Source organism: Amia ocellicauda, chromosome 9 (genome assembly GCF_036373705.1).
Source record: "Amia ocellicauda isolate fAmiCal2 chromosome 9, fAmiCal2.hap1, whole genome shotgun sequence".
In the NCBI taxonomy this organism is placed as follows: domain Eukaryota; kingdom Metazoa; phylum Chordata; class Actinopteri; order Amiiformes; family Amiidae; genus Amia; species Amia ocellicauda.
This window is the reverse complement of record NC_089858.1, coordinates 14489032-14515130: the sequence shown is the minus strand read 5'-3', so window position 1 is coordinate 14515130 and position 26099 is coordinate 14489032. Positions and strand designations below refer to the sequence as shown.

Here is a 26099-nt window from a genome sequence, read left to right as displayed (position 1 = left end):
GGATGTGTATTTTTCTTGGGATGCGGTTCTTGCACAAAAAGCAAAATGAATTTAAAAAGGGATTCTTGGTAGAGTGCGGTTTCTCGTTCGGCCAGATGTAGATAAGGCAGTAGACGAATCTGACAAACAGTAGTCCACTAAACCCTCCCTGCAGCTGCTTTCAATTCCTGTTCAGCTCACAACCTCACTCTGGGGTCTCCTATACAATTTGTCAATTGAACACATACCCTACTGTTTAAAGCCCAGTTTGAGAAGGTAAACAGTGCTGTTTTGGGCTATCCAGGCCCCCAGGTCCTAGTTATATTAAGTGTTTCCCCGTTGCTATGTTCAGAGCGATGGTTTCAGCCCCACAGAAGTTCACAGCATTGTATGAAGCGGTTCTGCCGGTGTCTATTAAACCTCTTTGCCCAGCTGATATGTTCCCTGCCAGTCAAACAGCTGGAGAGCCAGGAGGGTTCAGAGAGCCTTCTTGTGTGTGCAGGACAAAAGGCAACAACATAAAGGTCAGCCGGGCACATCTTGGGTCCTGTCCTCACACTTGGTACATTTTGTTGCTGTTGGCAGCAAGCAGTGTTCAAGTAGTAGCGTCGACCCCAGAAAATCATAATAAATGAAACTGCCTGCTTATAAGGTTTTATACTGCTGCCGTTCCAAGGCACTGTTCTGTTTTGGCTATGTGTGATCGATGATATATACTGCATGTTTACTGGAGGCATATGTTAGAGCAATATATATTAACTGTCAAGAGGCTGAGAATTACTTCCAATGTGTTCCAGCTCTGCTGCCATAGTGGATAGAGCTTCATTTCTTTCAGCTAAAAAAACACAACAATCGCTCCACTACCTCTCACTGCTTTCAACATCTGGGAAATAAATCACTGAAATATATACAGCATATATTTTGACTACAGACATAGCTTTAAACACTGTAATAAGAACCAGAAATTATGCTCTTCTAAACATGCAATTGTTGAGCATGTGGCAGTGTCTTCTCTAGGCTGTGACCGAACTGCCTTTTAGTCTTTAAAGAGCGGAAGAGTAAAACAGTGGAAAGATAATCCTTTTGAACTTTTTAAAAGTAGAAAGATATTCTGCAAATGTAATAATGCTATTTAATTATTATTATTACACATTCAGCTCATAAATAAACAGCACCATCCACAGATGATTCAAATTAAATTAAAGCAGACAGAAATAAACCTGGTAGTTCATCTAAATGTATCTTTTTTTCTGTTAGCACATTTTGGTTTTGAAGTCTATTTTGTCACTCTGCTCCCTAGAAGCCACCCACCCTGGAGGGAGAGCCAGACCAATTCATCTCAGGCCTTTCAAAACAACAGCCCAGCCTGTCAGCAGCCCCTCGCAGCCCCACAGTCCTGCCCCATTTCATACCCTGCATACACCCTTCACACTTCATCAAACAGCACTGCTATTGCGTTACCTGACACACACACATAAATCTGGGGCACTGAAATAACACCAACAGAAAGAAAACAATGCTACACATGTCCCCAGCTCATTGTTCGGCATCTGCTCCCTGCCCACTTGGTGCTGTTACAGGATCTGTGTTTGGGAAATAATTTCTGCAAACACCTTGTAAACATTAATCATAAAGGCCTTACTACTGACAGCCATGTTAGTATAGGCATGTTTCAGAAACACTAGTCTCAGTGGACACAGTCTCTCACGCAGTAAATTGTGCCTTGCTGATGCCCACAGTGAAGCTCTGCTCAGGCTGTGGATTGAGTAAAGCCACAGTGAAGTGAAATCGTCCTTCAGCGGTCTGACACGTTTCTGCCTGCAAGCCGAGAAGAGCTGCCACAGAGAAACTGCCTCTTGGCTCCTCCGCACACAAACCATAGGATAAACCAGCGCTTAATGCAGTCATTAAACATAATGCTAAAAAAAACACAGAACCTAGAAATTATATGATCATAAAGCAAAAAGGTATATTTTGCAGGAAATAATTAATATAAAAGGTCTTTAGGGTGCTCCTACGATGCCTTTCAGAGATTTGTGAAAGATACAAACAACAAATGAAAGGATCATATTTTACATTAATTACAGGAAGGAGCTGGAAAGACAAAAAGTATAACTCTGGAGCAGACATTGCCACTAGGCATCTTAACATTCAAACACCTCAGCATAATGAGAAACAGTCACAAATGTTTATTAAACGGTCTGTGACAGTTAAGACACACATTGCAACTCTAGCTGTCTTAAAGAATCAGCTACAGCTGATAGCAACGTCCCTATGAAGTGTGACTAGCCCCAAGATGATATTACCGCCGCAGGGAAAAGTGGATACTTAAGAGAACATTTACAACACATTAATATCAACTAACATCTTATGAAGTATGGAGTTAAGCAAAGAGATACAAAACTGATCAAATTATATTTTTTTTAATATATTTTTTTTTTATTTGTGAGAATGGGGTTGAGCTTCCTAGAGATAAAAGTAGTGCAGGTTGGAGGGTGAGTGAAGGAGGAGGAGGAGGAGGAGGAGGAGGAAGGTGAAGACAGGAGGAGAGAATGTCATTTAACAACAATGGAAACTTCATATAATCCCTTAAAGAAGGGGAAGTGTAAATTAAATGCATTAAATGCAATTCAAGTTTTGTTACTCCTGGGTCCTTTATTGGTTAGGAACACCAGTGTAAAGACAGAGATGAATGAGGATGATTTTTGTCAGAATGGAATGTAGTGACAGAGTAAGAAGAAGGAGATAGCGTGAACATTTTTGGAGTTTTAAATATACCTTTTTGGTTGCATTCCATTGAAGTTCCTTGATCTCCACCTATACAACTGGTATTTACTTTCAAAGTCATTTCAGGCCCTTTCCTCTGTTCCTCTCCTCCCTGCGAGTGCGTGTCCATGGCTGCCACCTCCCCCATGCCCTCCTCCTCCTCCTCCTGCTCCTCCTCCGGCCGGCACTCCTCTGCTATGGCAGGTAGAGGACAGCCATCCTCTGGGGGCCCCATGTGAGCCGGGGGCCCGCTGCAGCTTCGAGGCTCCGGTGAGTACAATCCCACAGAACAATCCCGGCTGCTTGGGAGGGCAGCACCATGCAATCCTCCTGACTCCGAACCAGCAGCCCTGTCATTAAACTGGGTTTGTCTGTGCTCGGCTGTGCTTTCCACACTCCCATCATCACCTCCCTGCCTGCTGACCTGCTGCTCAGTTTGTAGCTCATCTGGGAGCTGCCGGCTAATTCCATCCTGTGGCAAACTGTGTGCCCCTGCTGTGTCACCTGTGCTGGCAGGCAGGCTGCCCCTCTCTGGGCCCGAGCTCTCTACCAGGGCTTCACACACAGACCCTGTGACCCCCGCCTGCTCAGTACACACAGTAACGCCCTCCCCCTGAGCCTTGCACTGTGCACACTGCGCCTCAGCACTGTCTGTGTCCGCGGTCACTATCCGCCCCGCCCTCTCCTCAGCACTGTCTGTGTCCGCAGTCACTTCCTGCCCCCCCCTCTCCACAGCACTGTCCGCGGTCACTATCTGTCCCCCCCTCTCCTTAGCACTGTCTGTGTCCACACTCACACTCTGCGCCCCCCTCTCCTCAGCACTGTCTGTGTCCACACTCACTATCTGTCCCCTCCTCTCCTCAGCACTGTCTGTGTCCATGTTCACTATCTGCCCCCGCCTCTCCTCAGCACTGACCCTGTCTACGCTCACTATGCTCACGTGCTGAGGAGACGCCCCCCCCGTCTCCTCAGCACTGTCTGTGTCCACACTCAGAGCCTGCTGCCGCCCCCCCTCTTCAGCGGTGTCTGTGTCCACGCACACTATCTGCTCCCCCCTCTCCTCAGCACTGTCTGTGTACACACTGAGTATCTGCCCCCCCATCTCCTCAGCATTGTCTGTGTCCACGCTCACTATTTGCCCCCCCGTCTCCTCAGCACTGTCTGTGTCCACACTGGGTATCTGCTCCCCCCTCTCCTCAGCACTGTCTGTGTCCACACTGAGTATCTGCCCCCCCATCTCCTCAGCATTGTCTGTGTCCACGCTCACTATTTGCCCCCCCGTCTCCTCAGCACTGTCTGTGTCCACACTCTCTGCCTGTTCCCCCCTCTCCTCAGCACCGTATGTGTCCACACTCTCTGCCTGCTCTCCCCCCTCATCGGAGTGTGGAACGTGACCCTGCTTCTCTCCAGGTACACTCTCTACCTGTTCTTCAGATGGGGTTTTGAGCTCAGGGGTACCCAGCTCTGGCTCAGCGCTGCTGCTTTTAAGCTGATAGGCAGCAGGCCCCTCAGACAGGACAGTGTCGGCACTAACCAGGGGATTAGCATCCTCACAGAGTGCTGTAATGTGCTGGGGTGCAGGGTCCGGTGTGTGTGCAGGGGGGACACCATCTGACACTAGCTCTCCTTGACCCCTACTGCCCTCCCTTAGTGCCCCTGATTGCAGCTGGGAATCCTCAGGGACAGCATCAGGGACAGTCTCTGTCCGCTCATCCTCACGTCCATTACAAGTCCTGTCAGCCCGGTCACCAAGGCTGTGCACCCATGAATAATTACTGCTGCCCTCAGAAGTAACCTCATTCTCTCTTTCTGGAACCTCTCTGCATTCCTGTGGAACCTCAGATTTTTCCTTAGAACTCAGGTCTGGTTCCCTGAAATCTGCAGAAACTCCCAGACTCTCTGAGTGAGGCGGATGTTTGCCTGCTGTGTCACTACCTTTACAGCTCCGTGCGTCAGCAGCTGAAGCTGGCATTTCACAGCCTGCACTACCAGACTCAGGCACACCAGCAACAGGCTCCTGGGATATACCTTCCACGGTACTTGAAGTGCCTTCCTTCGCTGTAAACAAGTGACTCCCCAGCTCTGCCTGAGTGGAGGTTAAAACTACTGTGTTGCACTTGGCTTTTGGAGAATTGCCCGGCATTCCAAAGTTCTCTTCTATGAGGTTTGTACAAATCATGGTCTGAGAGCAAGTGCTGTTTGTGAGGTGTGGCTCAGGCTTTTTGGTTTCTTTGTGCACACTAGTCCTCATTTTATTTTGGTTTCTGTAATTCAAGCTTATGGACTCGGTCAACGATCCTTTCTGTGGGAAAAACCTGGGGAGGTCTGCCAGCTCCACATATTCCCCCTCCTGGTCAGACTCTGAGAGGCTCTCCAGAATGCTGTCCTGGTGCACAGACAGGGTGTGTGTGGGGAGCTGGGCCTGGTCAGTGCAGCCCTCTCCCCGTGGCGGAGGGTCAGCGGCAGGCCTGGGCTGCAAATTTGGAGTGGCCTGGTAATCCCCCAGCGAGCCCCGCGACTCTCCGCCCTCACTCAGTGATGCCTTGGCCAGCCCCGACACTCCGTCGATCATTTTTGGTTTGTTGATGAATTCGGGACAGACCACGTCCTCCCAGGGCACCCGGTAGATGTTGCTGTCTGTGGCCAGGAGACAATGCTCCAGCGCTGTGCCCATGCGCTCCCTGTTGATGGAATCTAGCCAGTCCATAGTGAAGATGGAGGTATAGCTTATCTCCGGCACCTCCAGCTCCTCCACATTGTGCCGGTCCCTGGACAGGCACTTTAGCACGATGCGCGGGGCTCTCTTCAGGTACGGCACCACCTGTAGGTAGAAGTCTCCCGGCCGCAGGGCACGCCAGTCCAGCGAGGCCAGCTGAATTACGATTTTCTCGTGGACGCACAAAGGCCAGCCCTCATGACGGAAGAGAAGTCCACAGTACTGGAACTACAGAGAGAGAGGACAGAGAGAAGAGTGATACATGAAGAAAGTTCAAAAAGCTTAATTGTACTCTTTCATTCTCAACACAATTTCTCTTTACAGTAGTTATACACCCAAAGCAAAGCAGCAGCCTAGGAAAGGAATACATTTCTAACCTCTTAGATACAATTAGCAAAACACGAGAATAAAACAATAGTTTTTTAATTCACGGAAAACTGAATTCCTTATATTAAAATATTCTGCATTTCCCTTTCATCCACGAAGACTTTGATTTAGCCAGTGGTCTATTCAACCCTAGGATGGAGCTTTTATGTTTTTTCTTTTGTAGACCAGGGATATCCCTTACATTCATCTTGTAAAACACCCAGTACAGCAATGCGAAAAGAATTAGGAAGTTTTAATTAGAGGTTATAAGAAAACCACATTGAGGCGCATTTCTGGGATGCTTTCCAGTTCAGACGGTCCACTGAGCCGAGCGATTACACGGCTGCGGTGCTCGGGGAAGGCGGGCTCTGCACAGGTAGGAACTTGCAGTGGCAGGTAACCTCATTAAGTTTGCAGTCTAAAAAAATAACAACTTATTAACACTGATTGCACTGTTTTAAACTCTTATGTATCGAATATAAGAACAGAATGTGTTAAAGCGATGGCCCCCAGTATGGAGAGGGTGAGTGTTCAGACTGGTCTGTGCTACTCTACTAACCAAAGCATGTGCAGAGGTATACAATGTAAAGGAGCCCTGCAGAGTGGAGGTCACAGATTTTCACTGAGAGACTGAAGGCAGATCATTTGAACCTGTCTGTTGCCTGGGAGGGCAGACCCTCAGTTGGATGTGAAGGTATTCTACAGAGAAGCTCTGGGAAGACTTGGTGCTGGAGTAAAGCATGCTGACGGGTGATAGGGCCTTCCTTCAAAGGAACTCCACTCCTATTCCCAATTACTAATGCAAACTGTGATGAAAACAGAACCTGTGATTAATGCCATGTCTTTACCAGTGCAACACTGGGCTAGAAATCGTCAAAGCTCAGGTTAAGAAGGAGCTGCTCTTCCAACAAAAATTAAGTAAGACACAGCCTCTCCACGTTTCACGCACTGTGCAACTGAGAAGATCTGTAAACAAACAAGTATCGGATGGTTTCTGGAAAAGGCTGCATTTCGATCAGAGCAAACCCCGCTCACCCCAGTTTAGGAAGAGCCATAACGCACCCTGCTCTGTTTACAATAACAGCACCGCTCTGTGTGTGTGCCTTTTCATCTGAACTCACTGAGCCAGTGTCTGGAAACCCTCTTCCTGCTCCTTGCAGAGCTACAGCCCGGGTCACTCCCTCTCATCTATCAATCACTCCCAGTGTCCACAGCACCCACACTGACTCACGGCCCTTTCAGGACATTAGCTCTTCTGCAAGACCGGATATATATTTCAGAATCGAGGCCTCAGGTTTATCATTGCAGAACTGCCACAAAGGATTTGCTGGAAATGAATTTCATTGCATTTCAGAAAGACCTGTATGCACTCTGACATGGGACACAATAGCACCCTTGTTAGATAACCTGGAAAGCCACAGCCAGACAGGTGATGCTACTAAAATGTCTAAATAGGATTTCAGCATTTTCTTTCACTCACAAAGCCATTCTCAAACAAAACGAGCACTCTTTATAATTCATTATGCTTCTGCAACCATTTAATGTATATTGTATAAAAAACAAATTATTTTCAGATAGTCTAACATCTTAAATATTTTAAGCAATGTCTTGAAGGGGTTTGTTATCATTCCTGAATGCAAGCATTTTCTCATCTACTGTTCTAATTTCATCTCTCATCTATGAGTAGTTAAATGTTATATAAAGCAGTACTATATGTAGCAGCCCAAGTCAGTTTGTATTATCGTGCTGTAGTGGTTTAGGCAGTAAGGTGTAAGCAGTTTAACATAAAGCAGGCGGACTCGTCATCCCAAACAACCGATCATGTTTCAGCATTTTAATTACATAATCCAAGCAATTTACATTGGGCTTTCGTGCCTGAAAAGTACATATTGGAAAATACCTTAATCAATGGGCAAAGCAGCCTTATCAGTTAAGGTGTCAAAGAGTGGAAAGACAGTGGGGGACAGCGACGGCCCTTTCACATGAAATGAAATAAGCCGCATACCCTTTGACGATATTCTCTGGCTGGGATCTGTCCTCCACCACAAGTGCATGTTTTCGTCTGTGTGTTGTTTTTTATTCCCTCCCCTTGCTGCGCCTCGGCTTTGGATTAGAAGCAATTAAAAAAATATATATCTACCAAAGACACTAAATATACAGTTACTGCCCGCCTTCTAACAACCATTACAACCGCTGAACTCTTGAACCAACCCAGTGTGGAGAACACGTTAAAAATAGCTCCCCGTCTACAGCAACATCACCATGACACTGCTGTGGAGAGCCGGGCCTGGGAAGCCAAACACGCCTCTTTTCTTACTCAGTCGCTTATAAAACACAAATACAGAGTCTTCCTTTACAAACAGCAGTAGTGAAATCATTCTACCAGCAGCCCTGACACCAAGTGCTACCCCTGCTTGTACAGCGTGCTGCTGCAGCCGCTGTGTCCTGGCTGTGCGGAGGCAGTGAGAGTACTCACGCAGGCATCCTGCTGAATGCACTGGAGAATGTGCTTGGCAGGGACCAGGAAGTCGATGAGGTAGCGCAGCCCGTCTCCGCAGTACGTCTTCTCCACCACATCAAACACCTGGCAGAGCACCGTGGCCGCGGTGGCCTCGAACGGTGGGTACAGCGCAGAGAGGGTGCTCTGGATGCAGCTGTCCAGGGACTCAGAATCCTGTGCAGACCACAAGAAACACAAACACAGCCATCAGCAACACACTCCGCACTGTCCGTTGGCACACTGAGCCAACAGGCTTCCCTCCAGTCGAGCAGGTGTCCTCATTTTCATCGAGAGAGAAAGCATGCCAAAAAACCAAAAGTGCTGGTTACAGACAGACCCTTTCCACATAAGCAGGTTCAATGGGTGTAACCTTCCAGCACACTGGTAAAATTAGGCCCCTTCTTGAAACGTGACTCTTGATCAGAGGGAACATGAGGCCAGAGCCTGTTAAAGATATTAGCCGAGATTGGAGTCATAAAGGAAGGCAGGGGCTTGCCGCCTGCTTCCCCATGAACACACTCTGCACTACACTGACTAGACTGTGTGGCGTGAGGTTACTCTCTGCCCCGGATCTAAGGTTCCCACGGGACAGTCTAGTAACTCAGTGACAGGTCCAGCTGTCTGCACGGATTCCTCTTCCCCTGCCATCTTTGTGCTACAGCTCACAGGGCCAGCAGAGGAAAGGCACAGCTTTGTCAAGCCACTCAAGAGGACCTTACTCAGTGGACTGACTAGGATTTCTGCAATCTATTTCAGCAAACCATTACTGTGTCTTGCAATCCCTAAAATATGAATAACAATAATTTGACATTTGAACTCCATTTTACAGGCAAAGGAAGAACACAAATGAAGGTGCACACAGAACACAGTTCAGTAGTTTTAGTCTCACACAGCCAGATCCCAAATCACAGCATAGTGCTTTCCTCCTTTGGAACCCACTTAATCTACAGTTTGTTTGTTTATTTTAACCATCACTGAAAATTCCCACCTAATTTTTTAATTAGGTACAAACTGCTAGATAAATAAATCAAAACCAGATTTTGGCTCCAGTATAAAGTGATATTTTCTTTGGGTAATTGTACGGAAGTAATTTCACTCTGTCATTTCAGCAGTGCAATATCATTTTTTCTGCCAGATAAATTCTGATTTTATTATTTCAGAGACTTCAGTGCAACTAGCAGCTGTACGAGCCACAATGACCCAGGGTGACAGTACTGTGGCAGCAGTGACAGAACAGGTCAATGCGTCCTCAGGGAAAATTGAATAAGAAAATTTGGCTTTGCTTCTCTACGTGCTACGTGTCTTCAAAAGTTTTACACTGACCGCTACTTCGGAGAGGATGGGAAAGAAGAGGACAGGAGAATAGAGGAGAAAGGAGGAGAGCCCAGTGCCACAGCTGACCTCTGAGAAACAGACCGCTGTGAAACTGAGGGAGCCCTGAGCTCAGCAATGCGGAATTCCCTTTAGTTTTAAATTGGTTTTTATTACTCTTCCCACTGAGAATTCTAATCAAATTCCACTTCAACACACAAACCCACATCAGCATCTTATTAGACTAAAACTAGGTTTAAGATATCCAAGGCTATAAGAAAGGTATTTTCAACAGATCACAATCCATAATGAAAGACTGACTAAGAAATATGCTGAAAACACAAGCAGCTCAACTCCGGTCTCATGTTGCCCATTTCTTGTGTAATTACCACAGCTAAGTTCTTGCCTGTGTTATCACCCGACACCAGCTCTTTCTGCATGTTTTCCCATGCTTACCTGTCCTCCTGTTAGGGGTTTAGCTCCATGCTGTTGCAGGGCTCTGTCTGCATAAGCCAACTGCACACTCCACCCAGCTACAGAGCAAATACAGTCACTAACACAACACTGAGATTCCCGAGGGTATTTGTTAGTTCTTGACTCTTAGAAGCCTTTCCAAGAAGAACAGTAGCAAAAATAAATACAACTTCTAATCAATCCCAGAACGTGTTCTGTTCTCTTTGCAGAACCTGCCAATCATATAAAAATAGTATTGTGAAAATCAAATATAACTAACTGTAATCTGACCCTGCAACCCTGTATTCAACAGTCAGCAGGAGTCCCAGCACCATGATTTGCAACTAATTTATTACAGAACAATGTATTAGAATGAGAAAAACCTGTGGTCATAAACACAGACTGTTTCTACTTCAATAATCTTAAATAAACATGCTTTTGTACAGCATCAGTCTGGAATACACCCTGTTTTAAGGAGGGCCTGAGAACAATGGAAATTCTCCAGTGCAAATGCAATTTGCATCACATTTGGCACTACAAGTCTGTTCTCCACAGCCTGCCACAAGGCTTACATTTTTGTTCCAAGAGGAAAAACAAAACATATAAATTATGCAAAACACTACTATCAATGCATTTTCAGGCTGCAACAATGTGTGAAAACAGTCCCCATTAGCTTTTCTATGCACAGGGAAGGGCCCAGAAAAGCCTGTGAAAGCATGTCCCTTAAGACACCAAGCGATAATAAATTAAACACAAACTCCTGCGCCTCCCTTAATCTTACTTAAGCCCTTAAATCAGGCCTTCCCCCTTCCTCGAAAACCTAATTGTCAATGGGAACTATTTTAGTTAATTTATGAAGATCAATAAAAGCAATAGGTGTTCCTCTGACTAAGTACGAAAAGACTAATAACTGCTGAACTCCACTTCAGCTGATTCATTTTTATCACAGTGCTCTGCAGAGACCCATTTTAAATACAGACGTGATTCTTTATAGTCTTGAGAAAATGAAAATAATGTTTCAGTGATATGATCAGTGTTTGTGTCTTAATCAGAAACCAGAGATAAAAACCTGAAAATCCTGTTCTCTAACTTGGTACTGAATTACCAACTTATTTGTTATTAACAACAATATGGTAAGGCCCTCTTCTTTTAAAACAAAATGCCAACTTCAACTGATTAACTGTGTCAAGTATATTGTCGATTACCACCCACATTATGGACTGGAAGATGCCAGGCTAAGCCCACTAGATTGATGGCACTGTGCAGTGTAGCAAGTGATGCTGCATCAATCCCACAGTGCTCTCCTCTCCTCTCTGAGAGGGATGCATGGCGGCCATCCAGCTGTCTAACACAAGCTCTAAGGATCCCAAACAGGAGGAAATGCAGCCCTGCCTCCTGACCACAGTCTGCACGAGTCGGACTCACATACCTCGACGCTGATGCTCTCCAGGGCTTCCACATGAACAGGCCCAGGCCCAGCGAAGGAGTGTCTGAACCCTGCTGCTCGCTGCATATGCTTTTCGGTACTATTCCCCAAGCCTCACTGCAACAAGTAACGTGCAGCGCAAACTCAATTAATTACACCTAATTTATCAGAACAGCTTTAAACTGCAGTAATGCGATTAGCTTGGTTGACTAATCCTCCTTTTGGGGCTACCACTTAGAACAACGGGTAATCAGTGCCCTCTCTGGAGAACGACACCCAAGTCCTTTCGTTGTCCTGCCACCATTTACTATTGTCCCACAAAGCAGCGTTCTATAAGATCTAGTCAATTTTCCCAGCACCCCACGCCCCGTTCTTTAGTCCAGCACAGGACAGTGCAGCCCCTCGCACTGCAGCAGCAATAGCCTTCAGAAGTGAGACAGCACAAATGCCTGAGGGTCTGTGGATTTCAGGGGGTTAAGGCTCACCTCATGCTGAAGTGATCATTACACGAAAGATTATTACAGTCCCATGAAGGAAAAACAAAAACAGATAGCTAGAAGCAAAAAGCTTTTTCCTTTTAAATGTGTTACACCGGAAACCTTCTACCAGAGGACAGAGGACAGAGGACAGAGGGCTTGACTCAGGCGGTTCACACTGTGGCCAGTTCTGACATGACACATTGTAATTCACAATACAGCAGATAGGGAGAATACAAACACAACAGCTAAAGAACAGGGTGTTGAAACAGCATTGTTTTCTCACAGGAAGAAAGGAATACAACAGAGCAGCAGTTTGAACTCTGCAGGTTACATTACATTAAAAATACTATATTTGGCATCCTGTCTAAACATTGCAAAGAATAAACATTGGTTCTAATGTCCTTCTTCTATCACTGTCCTCACACTCCTGCAGTAGCACATCTCACTATAACAGCAAGAGCAGAGCTGTTTTGAAGTGAAATATCACTTTCCATTGCCATTTGATCAGAATGAATCCCCCATTCCAGTTCATTAACATTAACCCCATTATTTAATCTGCTCCTGTGGATTAGCCTGTGGCCGTGCTGTCAGTCTGCCTGTAGCACGGCTGCCCAGCGCTGGAGGAGCATATGTGTGCGAGTCTGTCAGACGGTGTGGAGGGAGAGGGGCAAGTGGCAGCCGGTGCCCGAGCACTAGCAATCTACATCAGCTCACCACTCTTCCCGGGGCCCCAAGGTGCTGAGGATGTGCAGACACAGCACCCCTGCTTGCACCATGACAGACACAGCACTCCCTCTGAGCTGCCGGCTCAGGGCAAGCAGCCTCTTACTAAACAGCAGGGGACATCACCGGCAGTGAACCTCCTCGAGCGCCTGGACAAGGGGCAGCCATTCCTGGTGACACCAAGCCCCGGCACCAGAGACAGAGGGGCTCCTGCTGGCCACCACGGTTAATCCAGCAGAATGGTAAATGAAGTGAAAAGAAAATCAGCTGGCAAAACAGCAAGTTTGCAAAAGAAGCATGAAAGCAATTACCGTCTGCTCCACACACAGTGGCGTGCCAGCATCAGGGAGGGTCAGGGGGTGAGGGAGTGATCCCCAACCTTGCTTCTAAATTGGAGAGTGGGGAGGGGCTGAGGGCTTCACATAACGGCAACATCAATAGCCCCTGAAAAACAACAGGCAGTGAAGAGCCCTGAGAGGGTGAGTGGAGAGACCAGGATAAAAGGCCCCAGTGCTGAAGCCTGCCCTCTCTCCAGAGCCCTTCCTGTCCAGTGAGACAGATGTTCACCTCTACCACCCTCGCCAGTCCAGCTTCTAATCAGCAGCGCCACCGTGTTTCCGTTACTATGGTCATCCCAGCCTGCATCTGAGCCCGCTAACACACAATAATAAACAGAGGCTTCGGAAAATTACTCTGGTATACAGAGCCAGAATAAGCAGTCTAACTGTTGAGCATTACGTGCTGAGTCAAAACACCACTGCAACAGAGACAGACCCCCACGGAACAATAAAAACCAAACACTTCTTCTAAAGCGATCGGTTTGGCAACTATTTCAAAAATCAGCTAAGGATCTCAGCCGCCTATGAGGAGACTAATTATTGTAGCATATTAAAGAAACGTCTTGAGGAAAGCCACATTTAACCGCAGCACAGAGAAAAATTTAAATAGGAGTGACCACAGACCAGGAAAGTCTCAGTACACAACAGATCCGTGGCAGTGTGGCTGTAAAGAGGCATGACACAGGGCTCATTTCAGGGAGCCATCTACAGCCTCTCTTTGGTGCCACACAGTAAATCAGGAAATTAAAACTATTTTTTTCTAATCTGTCCTTACTCTTAAATTACACCCAGTGTACAGAAATCTTGGGCAGGATGTCAAAAAAAAATGTACTTGCGCGTGAATAAAACATTCAGTTCACAAAGTCTTTTGGATGTATATTATGGAATGCTTCCTTTAAATCCAGACATTCACAAAAGGTATTTAAAAATGTTGACAGGCTTTTGTGTTTTAAAATACTTTAAATGGAATATCAATCTCCTGGCGGCTTTTGGTACATTTCCCTGGGGAGTCCCTGCAAAGACCAGGGAGGAGGCCAATTCATAGCGCTGCCTTATTTTCTCTCCTCTCTGTTCTCTTTTCTGTTCCTTATTCTCCATTTCTCCCCTCTTCTTTTCTCCCTTCCTCTATTCTACCTTACTTTCCCATCCTCTCGTCTCCTCTACTCTCCCCTCCTCCACCCTATTCTCCTCTCCTCTTCCTAAATCTTATCTAGTCTCCCCTCCTCTACTCCCCTCTCCCCAACCCCCCCCGTCAGCTTTGGCCTTTTTATGATCGCAGGATTTCACACCAGGCAAGAATACCAGTGTGCAAACAACTCCAGCCTTTTATACTGTCCCACAGATGGAGAGGTGTCAAGGTGGTGTCACAAAGCCAGCACTTCCCCAGAGCATTTCGGCATCTCATTACGTCTCACAATCTCACCTGTCAGCACATGCACTCAGCAGATTAACAAAAGGAGAACCGAAGGACTTTCTTAAAAAACAAAAACAAAAAACACATTTTCTTTGTGCACTGAATAGAAAGAGCACCCTCTTGCAAAACTGTAATGTACCCTAAAGCACCACTGCATATTGACAGAGGACTTCAGAGCCTGACAGAGACCCTGCAACACAAACCATTACATCTGGAAAAGCTATACAGGGGATTCATGGCTCTGACACACATCTGAAATCAACATCACATGAGAAAGCCATTGGACTGTTCACATCCCACACAACAAAGTTATTTAACTCTCTCTCTTTCCTGCAGAATGTTTTAAAGTCTCAAAAATGTTTCTTAATGAGCTTCCATTTAATGCACATCGAGTAACCATAGATGGCTACTTATTACACATTGATTCATGTCCTTTGATGAACACTCAATCACACAGTCATATACAATGAGTAGTAGAATTACTCCATGTCTAATCCTCTTCAGGACACAGTAGGGAGAACAGCAGACAGGACTAAAGTACCTGAATCTTCTGGTAGATGCTTGGATACAGCAAACAAGTATATTTTAGCAGATTCTTTCTTTACTACTCTCTGATCCTGTTGACATCAAATCAACTGGTCATGTGTGCCTATGAGTTTTGGCATTTCCAGCAAAAAGCACTCTGTATCAGAGTTCAGGATATAGCATTTCAAAAACTCTTCCTTGCATTTTCCAAAGTGAAAAATACAGCAGTAGTACAAAATATCCCTTTGATTACAAGTCAGAACTGATTTTTAATAAATCACATGAGAATGCTATGATCACACCAGTTATAATACAACACTAACAGAATTAAAAACAAAAAGAGAAATATCACATTCACTGTAATATCCACAGCAATATTCAGTGAAGTGCACAAAGAAAATAACTAGTTTAATTAAGCACAATCCACTTAATTCATGTAACCCTGAATTTAGTGATAAACCAGAACTATATAGAATGTATGTTGCTGCATAAACATGCTCTGAACAAAATGCCCTTAGAGCATTAACTAGCAATACAGCTCAGTAAACAGCAGCATGAAGGGCCAGAGCCTGGGGCTGCCATTCAATTCACAGAAACAATGTCACTCTGATGGCTTAAGGGGGTCCTGCTTATTGCACTGGTTTTCTTATAGATCTCTACAGTCTTTGAATGGTTTCCTCAACAACAGTACACCGTGACAGAGAATGTACTGTACACTGAAAGAGTTGTCAGGAGATGAAACGCTTCCTTATAGTAACAGTACATGTTAAAGACAGGGCCTAATAAGGGCAGGGAAGCTCTGGAGGGATTAAATATTACAGGAAGACAAAGATTAAAACACTTTCAGAAGTCTAAGAGAATAGTACAAACTCTGAACTGCTGACATTGGACTGTCAGAATAATTACAAACACAGTCGTACGTCATGGGGTTAGACTTCACTCTTCACTTCCAGAGTGTTCAGTCTTACCTTTTCATCATCATGAGTGTGAAAATCAAACTATTGCTGCATTTCAGCACTCAATGCTTATCGGGACCAGTAGTGCTATCTTTTTATGGGACCTGTAACAGAGTGCATCTCACTGATTGTTTGGCCACTGAATCTGCAGTAAAAGCCTGGTACATGAGGTTAAGACTTTTATATTTGCACACTTCAGCAGAACTCACAAGCCCCATGCTGTGCTATAAGGCCTAAGAACGTGTGCTGTCATTGCAGAAGAAGGAAGTGCACTGTATAAAAAAATTACATTTCATACAGTGCTTAACACAGTTAGTTGTTTTAAAATCCAAATCATATTTAATGGTTTTCCAAGAAGCCCACGCATGGACTAGAGGATTGGGCTCCAGTCATGGTCCTATAGTCTCTCTCTGGCACATCCAGTGGACACACATGGCCGCAATGAGTCAGAACTCTCAGGCAACACTATAGCTGGTCTTGCCCTGAACAACACCTGGAGAAAGCACCATCAAAATCTAAAGTAAAATCTGTAATGACCAATAAATAGATTGGGACATTATCAAAGTAAAAGTAATTCACATATGAAGATATACCGTTCCTTGAATCAATACAGTTTTGAAGAGTTTGTAAGGGAAGAAGGGAAAGAGCAGTCATGGCTAAGCTTTAATAGCATCAAAAGAAACATCAACATTACAAGTTCTCCCCACAGGGTTTCCCGCAGCTATATTCAGGGAATCAGAGCATCTAGGTTTCAGTACACTGATGGATTCACCATGTGGAATATTAACATGCTGTTTTAGAGGCCTGCCTCCATGCTACACGTTATCTGAGTGTTTAGTGCAGTCATCTCTCTCACACAATGTGAATGAGTCTGTTTGAGCTTTGAGGCGTCAAACAATCTGTTTAGGAGACAGAAGTAAAAATTACTTCCATGTACACATACTCCAGCTGTAGTGCAAACAAGATTAAATGAGAAAATAATCAGACAAAAAGCAAACCGATAACCTCACAAGCGGCAGACTTGAAATCTCTTATATTAACTAGGGGATCTGAGTCAAAATGGGATGGGGAAAAAACAGTGAACAAAAGGAAACTATTTAAAAACACTTAGATCATGAGTTTCGGCACTCCATGTGAAACTTAGCCCTTTGAGTTTATCGTAGCATTTGTTTTTAGTTTACTAACATCAGCTCCAGTTTTATTATGAGCGCCAGTCACAGCTGTGCCAGAAGACGCGGCGATTTGAGGAGCAGAGCTTCACAGCCTGCAGTTATCGTGAGAACACTGATTGTAATGGACAGCATGTGTTCTACTTCTATATTATCACTATTTGTTTAGGTGTCGTATTTTTTGGCTTCAAAGAATTGTAAACAGTTAGAAACCCCAAATATCCTTACGTTGGTCTGTAGTTCTTTTGAAACGCCTGTAAAGTATGACATTTCTAACTAACCTGGTTCAATTATTGAGATGATTCTTCTACTTTTTATGTTTCCATCCCATAGTGCAGAGCTGTGGTCAGACCCACTCACAGGCTGAAAGACGCTAGGCTGTGTGAGTTATCTAGCACACTGGCTCTGTTTGAAACTCGTAAAATTAGGAAATTACAATTCCTGATGCTCACGGTGGGATACATATCACAGCCAACAGCCCCAGACACACTGCAGTGATTTACCAGAGAAGCACTAAACCACACACTGACTGCTTCTCACTTTGCTTCCCAACAGGGTGTCATCAAGAACACTGCTCCCAACACTACTGCACAGTACAACAAACAACCTTACTGCAGAACTAACTCAAGCAGGCTAGGTACACAACACATCCTTGCAAAGCCAATAGATGCCTGTGGAAGTTTCTAAGCTCGGTATCTGCCCTGTTCACCCACACAGCCCAGAAAGGGCCAGTCTTTCTGGAACAATGAAATATATGCATCACAACTGTGAGCCTGGATTGCAGCATGTTACTAATAGTCTTTTTATTCAGTAACAGGAACGTCCTCTCTGAGTGACACTAACTTCTGCCTACCAGGATTAACTTGTCATCCCAGTACTACTGCAGCCCCTTAGGTTAGGCTCAACCCCCTCCTTCACTTGCTCCATCCCTCCCTCCCCTCCCCCAGAGAAAATCTGGGAGCACTGTAAACAAAAAAACAAAAAGTCTGCATTTCAGCTCACCATTGTCTGCAGCGCCTGTCCTTCTTCTTTTGTAAATTTCCAGCAGTTTGGTCATTTTCTCCTCTCCTGCAGTATTCCAGTGTGTTTACCCCCCTTCCTCTGCAGGTCTCTGCCTCAGTGATACACTGTACACACTGCAGCAGCGCTCCAGCCCTGGGCCCACCCCTTGCCCGGCCCCCATCATTGCCCCAGCTAATCTCCCTCCCCACACACTGCCACAACTAGGGCTCCATCAGGGGGGCTCTGACTACCAACGCATACACATCACCATGTGCTTTTGGAACCAAAGTTTTAAATAAATACATACATACACAAATACACATATGGGGGGGGGGGGGGGGGGTAGTGTTTGCCCAGAACCAGGGTTTTAAAAGGATTTCCAAAGCTGCTGTTATTTGGCAATTAACAGGGCTGCAGCTTTTCCATTAATTGTAATAGAACATTTTTGTTTAAACGTGTTTATAGTCTGAATTAAGCTAAATGAATAAAACACTGAGTTTTTATCCAACAGTTAGAGGGCAATATCTCATTATACAAAACACAGGGCTCGTTTAACCAGAGCCTGTGAACATGGAAACGTGTTTCAGTCAAAGCTGTCGCAGGCCCAGTCAAGGAGGGTTTGATACATTTCATTAGGCAAAATTTTGTTTTTTTAAAAATGCCATCTCCAAGTTTGTTTCTCTCCAGCTTGCACAGAACAACTGAGCCCAGAGGAGCTCCAGCGCCTGACTGCAGCTGACCACGGCAGGGCTGCCGCTTTGATCTGCAGAGCATTACCATGCTTCCTGCACGCTGATTCACCTTCAGTGTTCACACTCAGGCACACAGGCACAGCGTACAGTGGGTGCAGTGTCTCCTGCAGAATTGGGACCCCAGCCTCCCACAGCTCTGAACACACTGGCATGCAGAGGAGCAACAGTTGCACGCTCTATGAGGACAGCCGGAATCAAACACATTCAGAGATTGTGTATTTTGTACAATTTCAGGATCAAAGCAAAACCAAAAGCTTTACTTTACAGTAAAATGAAACGTTGCATTCTCAAATAAATATAAACCAGGCTTAGTTACTTAATTTTGATCACTGGATCAGCTGAAAGGCATTTGCACTAAAATTAGGAGCATCACTGGCTGCTCTTCCAAGGCTTGTGAAGCTACAAGTTGCAAACTGTTGCGAATGGGAGGAAATTGAGAAAAGCCCTGAAATAAGATAAGATGTTTTCCATCAGAGAGATTCAGAGATATTAGTTTTGCCGAGATGTAAACCCTGTGTTAGGCCGAGTTTGCACTCTACCTCCCAGCCTGTGAAGGGAGCACAGCTGCAGAATCACTCTGGCAAGTGAGGAGTCCCTCAGTTTTACTGCAAACTGACAACAAAGCCATGCTTGTTACTCCCTCCTCTGGCCCATTTCAGATTCCTGACTTTCCAATCCTAAAACTGTGTGGTTACGTGGGAAGTTTACTGGGGTGCTGGAAGTCCACAATTTTCAATGTTATTAAATGTCTTAAAACATTCAGAATGTACAAAAATCCATCACAGATGTAAAGTTTATTTTTCCAAATTGCCAAAAACTTAAATCGTGATGTAAAATACATTGACTGTAACACCTTCTGCACTTAAAATGTACGATGCAAGACCTCATATATTGTATACACTGGTGTAAACTGTAATTTGTAAAATGTATTATGCTTTGAATTGCACTGTATTATGTAAATTGGAATTTGTAATGTTTGATGCCTTGAACTGCACTGTATTTTTGCACTTTGTATTGCACGTATATTTTGTAAGTTGCTCTGGATAAGGGCGTCTGCTAATAAATAATATTATTATTATTATTATTATTATTATTATTATTATTATTATTATTATTATTATTATTATTATTAATAATAATAATAATAATTTCACAAGCCAAAGTTTAACAACCAAACAGCCTTTGAATGAAACAAAAAAGGAAAAATCATTTTGGAAATTACTATGAATAGAAAGCCAATGCTAAATTATTTTAAATTTTAAAAAGGCTTGAACTGAAACTGAACTGAAATTGTAGAAAGTTACTTTGGCGGGATAGGATATGTAACAAAACACTCAGCCCTCTCAACAGGTTTCATTTGAATTGACCAAAAACAAACCAACATGTTTTTCTGTTTATGGGGTTATCACATACTTCACTTCAGCAGCTCCATCAGTCCTCTCTCACTCTGCAACTCTAGGACTTCCTTCCTCACAATTAAAAACATATTTGATCACAAAGCACACAGCGCTCTTCACATTCCAAGTTTCAGTTTGCAATGTTTTAAAAATGAGTCATTCAGGGAAAAATAAATATAAAGCTTCACCGCACCTAATAGGAGTCATTAGTTCTGACTAACAATGTCTTATTTCACAGGTTGTCAACACAACTGTGCTGATTGTTAGAATGAAAAAATGTAAACGAAACTCCACCGTGATCTGAATGTGGGGCTTGGAAACTGGCAAAGCGGAGAAGCCAAGGGACATGGCAGCAGCTCTGACCACTGTAGTACAGATTCTGTATTAGCTGACTGTGGCTCTAACTCTGCTTGGCTTTAGCCTGAACTTGTAACATCAGTCAGGGGCTGGAAAAGGACCTAAACCTACTCCCCTCAGCTACTGCGGTACAGTGAGCTGATGCAGAGGCCCTGTCTGGCCCTGTCCTGCAGCATAGAGCCCAGCCCCGGGATCACACAGCTGCCAATCCTCCCGCCAGCACCACTCTAACTGGCAACATCAGCTAACCATAAACTTGCATTTACCCTAGACTCATAATCCACCTTAGACAGAAATTTCACAAGTAAGAACTGTTCTGTTTATGAAGGTAATTATCAATACATAAACAGATAAATGAATATATAGTTTCTTTTGAATGGGATTTTCAGTTCTCCGTTTCCCCGTTTCTCTCCATACATGTCAGATGCTAAAGATAAACCGCCAGCACCCTTTGCCTTGAAAAGCAGCGTCGAGTACAAGGCAGACTTTTGAATCACGATGAATCTCCACAACCCTCTACTTACTGCAAGCCAGCAGAACCCACAACACCCTGTCACTGCAGGGTTATAAAGACAGAGGGGCACGGACTTCAAAGTGTTCTTTATTTCTACTGGGCCTGTTATAATTAGTAGCTGATGAACTCCCAAAACAGATCTTATGCATCATAACCAAAGCAGTGACCTTACAGGGAAAATAATCCTGAGAAAAATCTAAATAAAATAAATAAATTAAATCCATGGCATTCTAATGTCTATTATTATATTACAGGAAATATATCATACGTGTGAACAATTAACTGGGAAGACTTGTTGCAGATACACTAGAAATCCATATCCAGCATGTCTCTTCAGCCTTCAGATTATACTTCAAACATGTTTTCTTTGTAGCTGCTATTGCAGTATTTACATCATATTTGTCAGTTTTCTTTCCTAAAAGTCACACTAGAATTTTGCCACCATTTTCAAATTAAAGATTTTCTTTCCCTATCCTTCTCTTTCTTCTTCCATCTAACAAAACTCAATTTGTATGGATTTAATGTCAATCAATCAAACACAGCTCCCCAAGCACAGCAAATTTAGTCTAAAATTAGTAAACTCAATTATGGTTAAAAGGAGCATTGTGTGTACATTCTTACGTGGTGAATGAAGAAAGTGTGACTCCCGTTCAGATAACACACTTAATCAGAGGCCAGGTGTCTGCACTGCTCACACTTCACACTGCTTTAATGCAGTGTACTAGCATTGGGTTACCCATGTATCAGGTGGTGTATATGATATATATCATGTTGTATAATAAATAAAGCTTTGTGGAGTTCAAATGCAACAAGTGTTCACTTCAACTCAGCAACACAAGCTACCATTGCAGCTCCAGTAACAGTACTATTTTTGAACGCTAATAACTATAGGCAGGCACTGAGCTACATCAGCATGGGACTGCCTCTATAAACACTGGAATTAAGCTGTTAATTGTGGATAACACTTTAAGGAAATAAGTGGTTCTCCCCCCATTCAGCCACTCTGCAGTCACATTTTTAGTACTTGCTAGCAGCTTATTACTCTGGCATAGAAATTCATTTTGAGGTGCTATATTTGAACCCATATTCTGGCACATGGATATTATTTGCTGGTTAATTACAGTAAATCATGTTGCATGGTCCTTCTTCACAATGCACTCAGTGATTCACGTCTGGGCCCAGTACTGTTTTTTCTTAATATGAGGAAAGTGCTTTTAAACTCCAGGAACTCAATGCAGTGTTGTGTACTGCACTGTCCACAAACAAATCTCTATTTACAGCTAGAAAATACACCGTTATTCACATACATGACCAGACAATGTTATCTATTAGGTAGAACTTGTTATTTTTAATCCAATTCCACTTCATTTTCTCAGAATAAATACAGAAAATCCTCACTCGGGGTGCCCTTTAAATTTGGCTTACGAACAGCCCTGATACATGTTGTTCTTACGGGAGATTTAAAATGGAGTGTCTCACATTCCGTATCAGCCTGACTTGATAAGAAACAATATCACACACACAGAGCAGTTAATCAGCTCCCAGTCCTGTATACAAACTGCACCCTGGGATGCTGTGGCCCTGCAGCATTATGACAGTCCGACGTCCAGCAAGTGACATCATTGTGCCACCCAGGATAAAAACAGTCTAGCCAGAGACATCCTGTCTCCACCCCGGCCTCAGCTGCTGTCCCTGAGATGACCGTCCCCCCGCTGCAGCAATGAAAGACACCCTTTGTGACAGTGGCCCACAGAAATCAGACACCGGCTTATTGGCCCATTCTCTCATTTGATGAACAGCAGTGTGGGCCAATCGTGGGCTGCTGGGAACTGCACTCTGCCTGCGTTATATATAACCTCGGCTCTGTGTAGGACAAAGCTTCTGGATAGTGAACTGAAAAATGTTGCATTCTCCACAGTCTGGAATTAATTTCTCTGTTCTTCAGGCTTTCATCCTGCTTCTATTAAAATCACAATGCAGGTGTGATGCAGTCCTAGAACTGAAACAATAGATGAGGACAAAACAGGATGTAATTTAATATCTGGACATTAAAGCTCTGGGATGAAAAGACTAACAGTGCCTCTGGGTAAGAATGTCCAACTTAAATAAAACCAAATTTCACCAAGGAGTATACATGTATATTAATAAAAAATAAAAAAAAGGGAAAATGTACTAGTCTAAGGGCGAAATGGATTTGCAGGTCATATAAAACATTTAACAAGCAGCCAGTGGATCTTTGCACCACTTAAAGAATCAGAATGAATGGCACTTTATTCATTGGGTTACCCCAAGGGGCTGTACAATGCATTTTCTACCAAATGGGCTTCTTCTAGAAGCCTTCAGCCATAGCCAGTAACCCTGTTTGATCAATAAAAGCATGAGGATTGAAGGTGAAACAGTCTAATCTGAATTCCAGGTCACAATGCTTTTCCAATTACTGGACAGTTGTAAAATGCGAGACACTCTCAATATTATAATAACTGTTGAACAAGGTATAAAAATGTTTCATAGACATCCGTGCAAAAACTCTGAGATGTCGTTTAGTGAGACAGCTCTCTTTCCTGCACATTGTAGAGTCAGAACTATGATTTGCAAAATGAGTTGTGAAAAAGTAATCTAAACAGAATTTGCACATGATTTGCAGTCACTTTCACAGGCAACAAATAGCCTAACTACATTGCTCAGAATTATTGGATGGTAAGCAAAATGTCAGTCTGTTTTGTTAGTATGCACCACTGAGTTGGATTTTCAAGAGGAAAACAAACACTAACTCACAGCCAAACAACTGCTTTGCTGTGTAAAACCAGCTATAATTGTGCTATGAATTATTTCCCCGCAGGCTTTTACAAAAATGACAGCAGCAGGGAAACACGCAGTCCGAGCACAAGGCACCAGAGAAGAAAAAAATAAACCCACCAGCCCTCTCCTTATCATGACACAGAGAATTAACAAACAGATCCTCTGACAGGGCCAGTTAATATAGGTTAAACTCTGGGTGAATCATTCCATTTCCTGCATTAAACCAATAATGGAAGGATACAAAGAGGACCTAAGCAGATAGTAAATCCACATGCTGGGAAACACAATAGGCTTTAAGGAACCAAAAGGAAAAAATATTTATCAAGAATTCAATATACAGTTATTAAGTAAGCAGTATAATATTTCAAGTATTGTAATCATATTATTGTTTGGAGTCCATTACAACAAAATCATCTGCACTAAACTTCAAACTACAATCCAATCCAATCCTTCTGCTAATTTTTTGTATTACTAAAATGATAAAAAGGCTGTACAAGATGACTAGAGCATGTTTTCCATTATTCTCTAATGGATTCATGGCCCGTCAAAGCTGACAGCTCGCCCCACACCCAGGCTCTGCACATGCTGTGAAATCAGATTTGATTGCATTATCAGAAAGCCAGAGCACCTGAGCTCTAAACACAGAGGACTCACACAGCTTGGCTACTCTGAAATAAGAAGGGTCCCAATTCAGACAGGACTGAACACACAACAACCTCACAGACCTCAACAGCATGGACTGCCACATAAAATGGTTATACAAACAAGTGCCATGTGTGCTCTCATCATTGCAAGCTTGTTTCTGGGTCTGACAGCTGCTGAAAGAATTGTCTAGTGCAGGAACCTTTGTTCAAGATTTGATAAAAAAGAACAGCTTACTTTCATAATCATTGAAGGCAAATACTTTGTAAAACACTGAAGAAATTTGACATCATAATTAAGATTTTCCACATAAAACATTTTACCCAGCTATAAAGAGGAAAGAGGCATGGTATCATTAGCTTCTTATTTAGAATTCGATGAATTCCACTAATGATGCTAAACGAGCACCTTCTCTGTTTTATTAAACACAGAGAGCAGTTTAAGCTCTGGAGTGAAAGCCCAGTGATAAAGCATTTAGTTGAAACCACAATACATTAGCCCCGGTTCACCAGAGTCAATGCCTGCTTGTGATTTCTTAAAGACAAGATTATAAGGTCTTGGACCAATCGTGAGCTCATACAGCTGCTACACTGAGTTTGCTTGCTTATTATCCGATGAGAATTTCAGGTATTTAAACTGAAAACACACATGGCCGGTGCATCTCTGTGGGCCATAAATAAAAAGGCAGAGAAATCACGCTGGGGTCTTTCACTCCAACAGAGTTCATCACTGCATCTCAAACTACTGCTCACCCTTCCAAATGGTTTGCTTCTTTCTTCCTGTTACTTGCCACAGAAAGACTATGTTAGTGTTAGGATACCAAATGCATTTTGCTGGTACTTAAAAGGAAAGAAATCTATAAATACAGTACAGAGGCTTTCTGGTGCAGTACCAATTTATACATCACATTCCAACCCAATAATACTGCCGCCTACAAACTCTGCCATACTGCCGCTACACTACTCAGTGTACGTACACAGAAATAGCTTCCTTATCCTGACAACGCTACCTACTGACAGGGCATGGATTTATGTCTGTTAACATGAAGATGCAAGTATATAAGTAAGATGTCTCCATACAGGCGTGCATCACTGTATTCATTGCAGCGCAGTCACATGCACACCCTGACACAGGCAATGGCCCACACCCTAGACCCACAGCCCAGCATCCTCAGAACCCGCGCACCTACATGGCCGTCACACCCTGAGACCCAGTGCAAACAGGACAGAAGGCTCCATTTTCTGGGATACTGATTACTGAGCACAGCTACCTGACCGTTTATATGCCTGACCCTCGTCCCCAGCCAAAGTTAGCCTTAACATGACACTATACTTAGTATCTTGTATGTGCTTAATAAAAGTTGTTATTATTAGTAGTAATAAATAAAATCCATCTTACGTAGAAAAAATACTGTTATCCAAATTCAAATAAACATACATAATTTCATGTGAAATCAAGGCCTTATATCTAATTATTTGCATGACTCCGATTTCAAATTGTGATCATTTTACTAGA

The 26099-nt window shown here is 43.7% G+C and overlaps 1 protein-coding gene across 2 annotated transcripts in view; it reads right to left on the bottom strand.

Moving 5' to 3' along the window:
• plekhg4 (pleckstrin homology domain containing, family G (with RhoGef domain) member 4) overlaps positions 1-18229 on the bottom strand; it is a 53035-nt gene extending 34806 nt beyond the window's left edge. For both annotated transcript variants that reach the window (XM_066713366.1, XM_066713367.1), the window contains exons 1-3: positions 18124-18229; positions 8304-8501; positions 2758-5689 (exon numbers count right to left, since the gene is read on the bottom strand). In XM_066713366.1, coding sequence (XP_066569463.1) covers positions 2758-5689; positions 8304-8501; positions 18124-18126 — 3133 coding nt within the window. In that variant the 5' untranslated portion in view covers positions 18127-18229. The remainder of the gene's footprint in view (positions 1-2757; positions 5690-8303; positions 8502-18123) is intronic.
• Positions 18230-26099: the final 7870 nt, after the last annotated feature.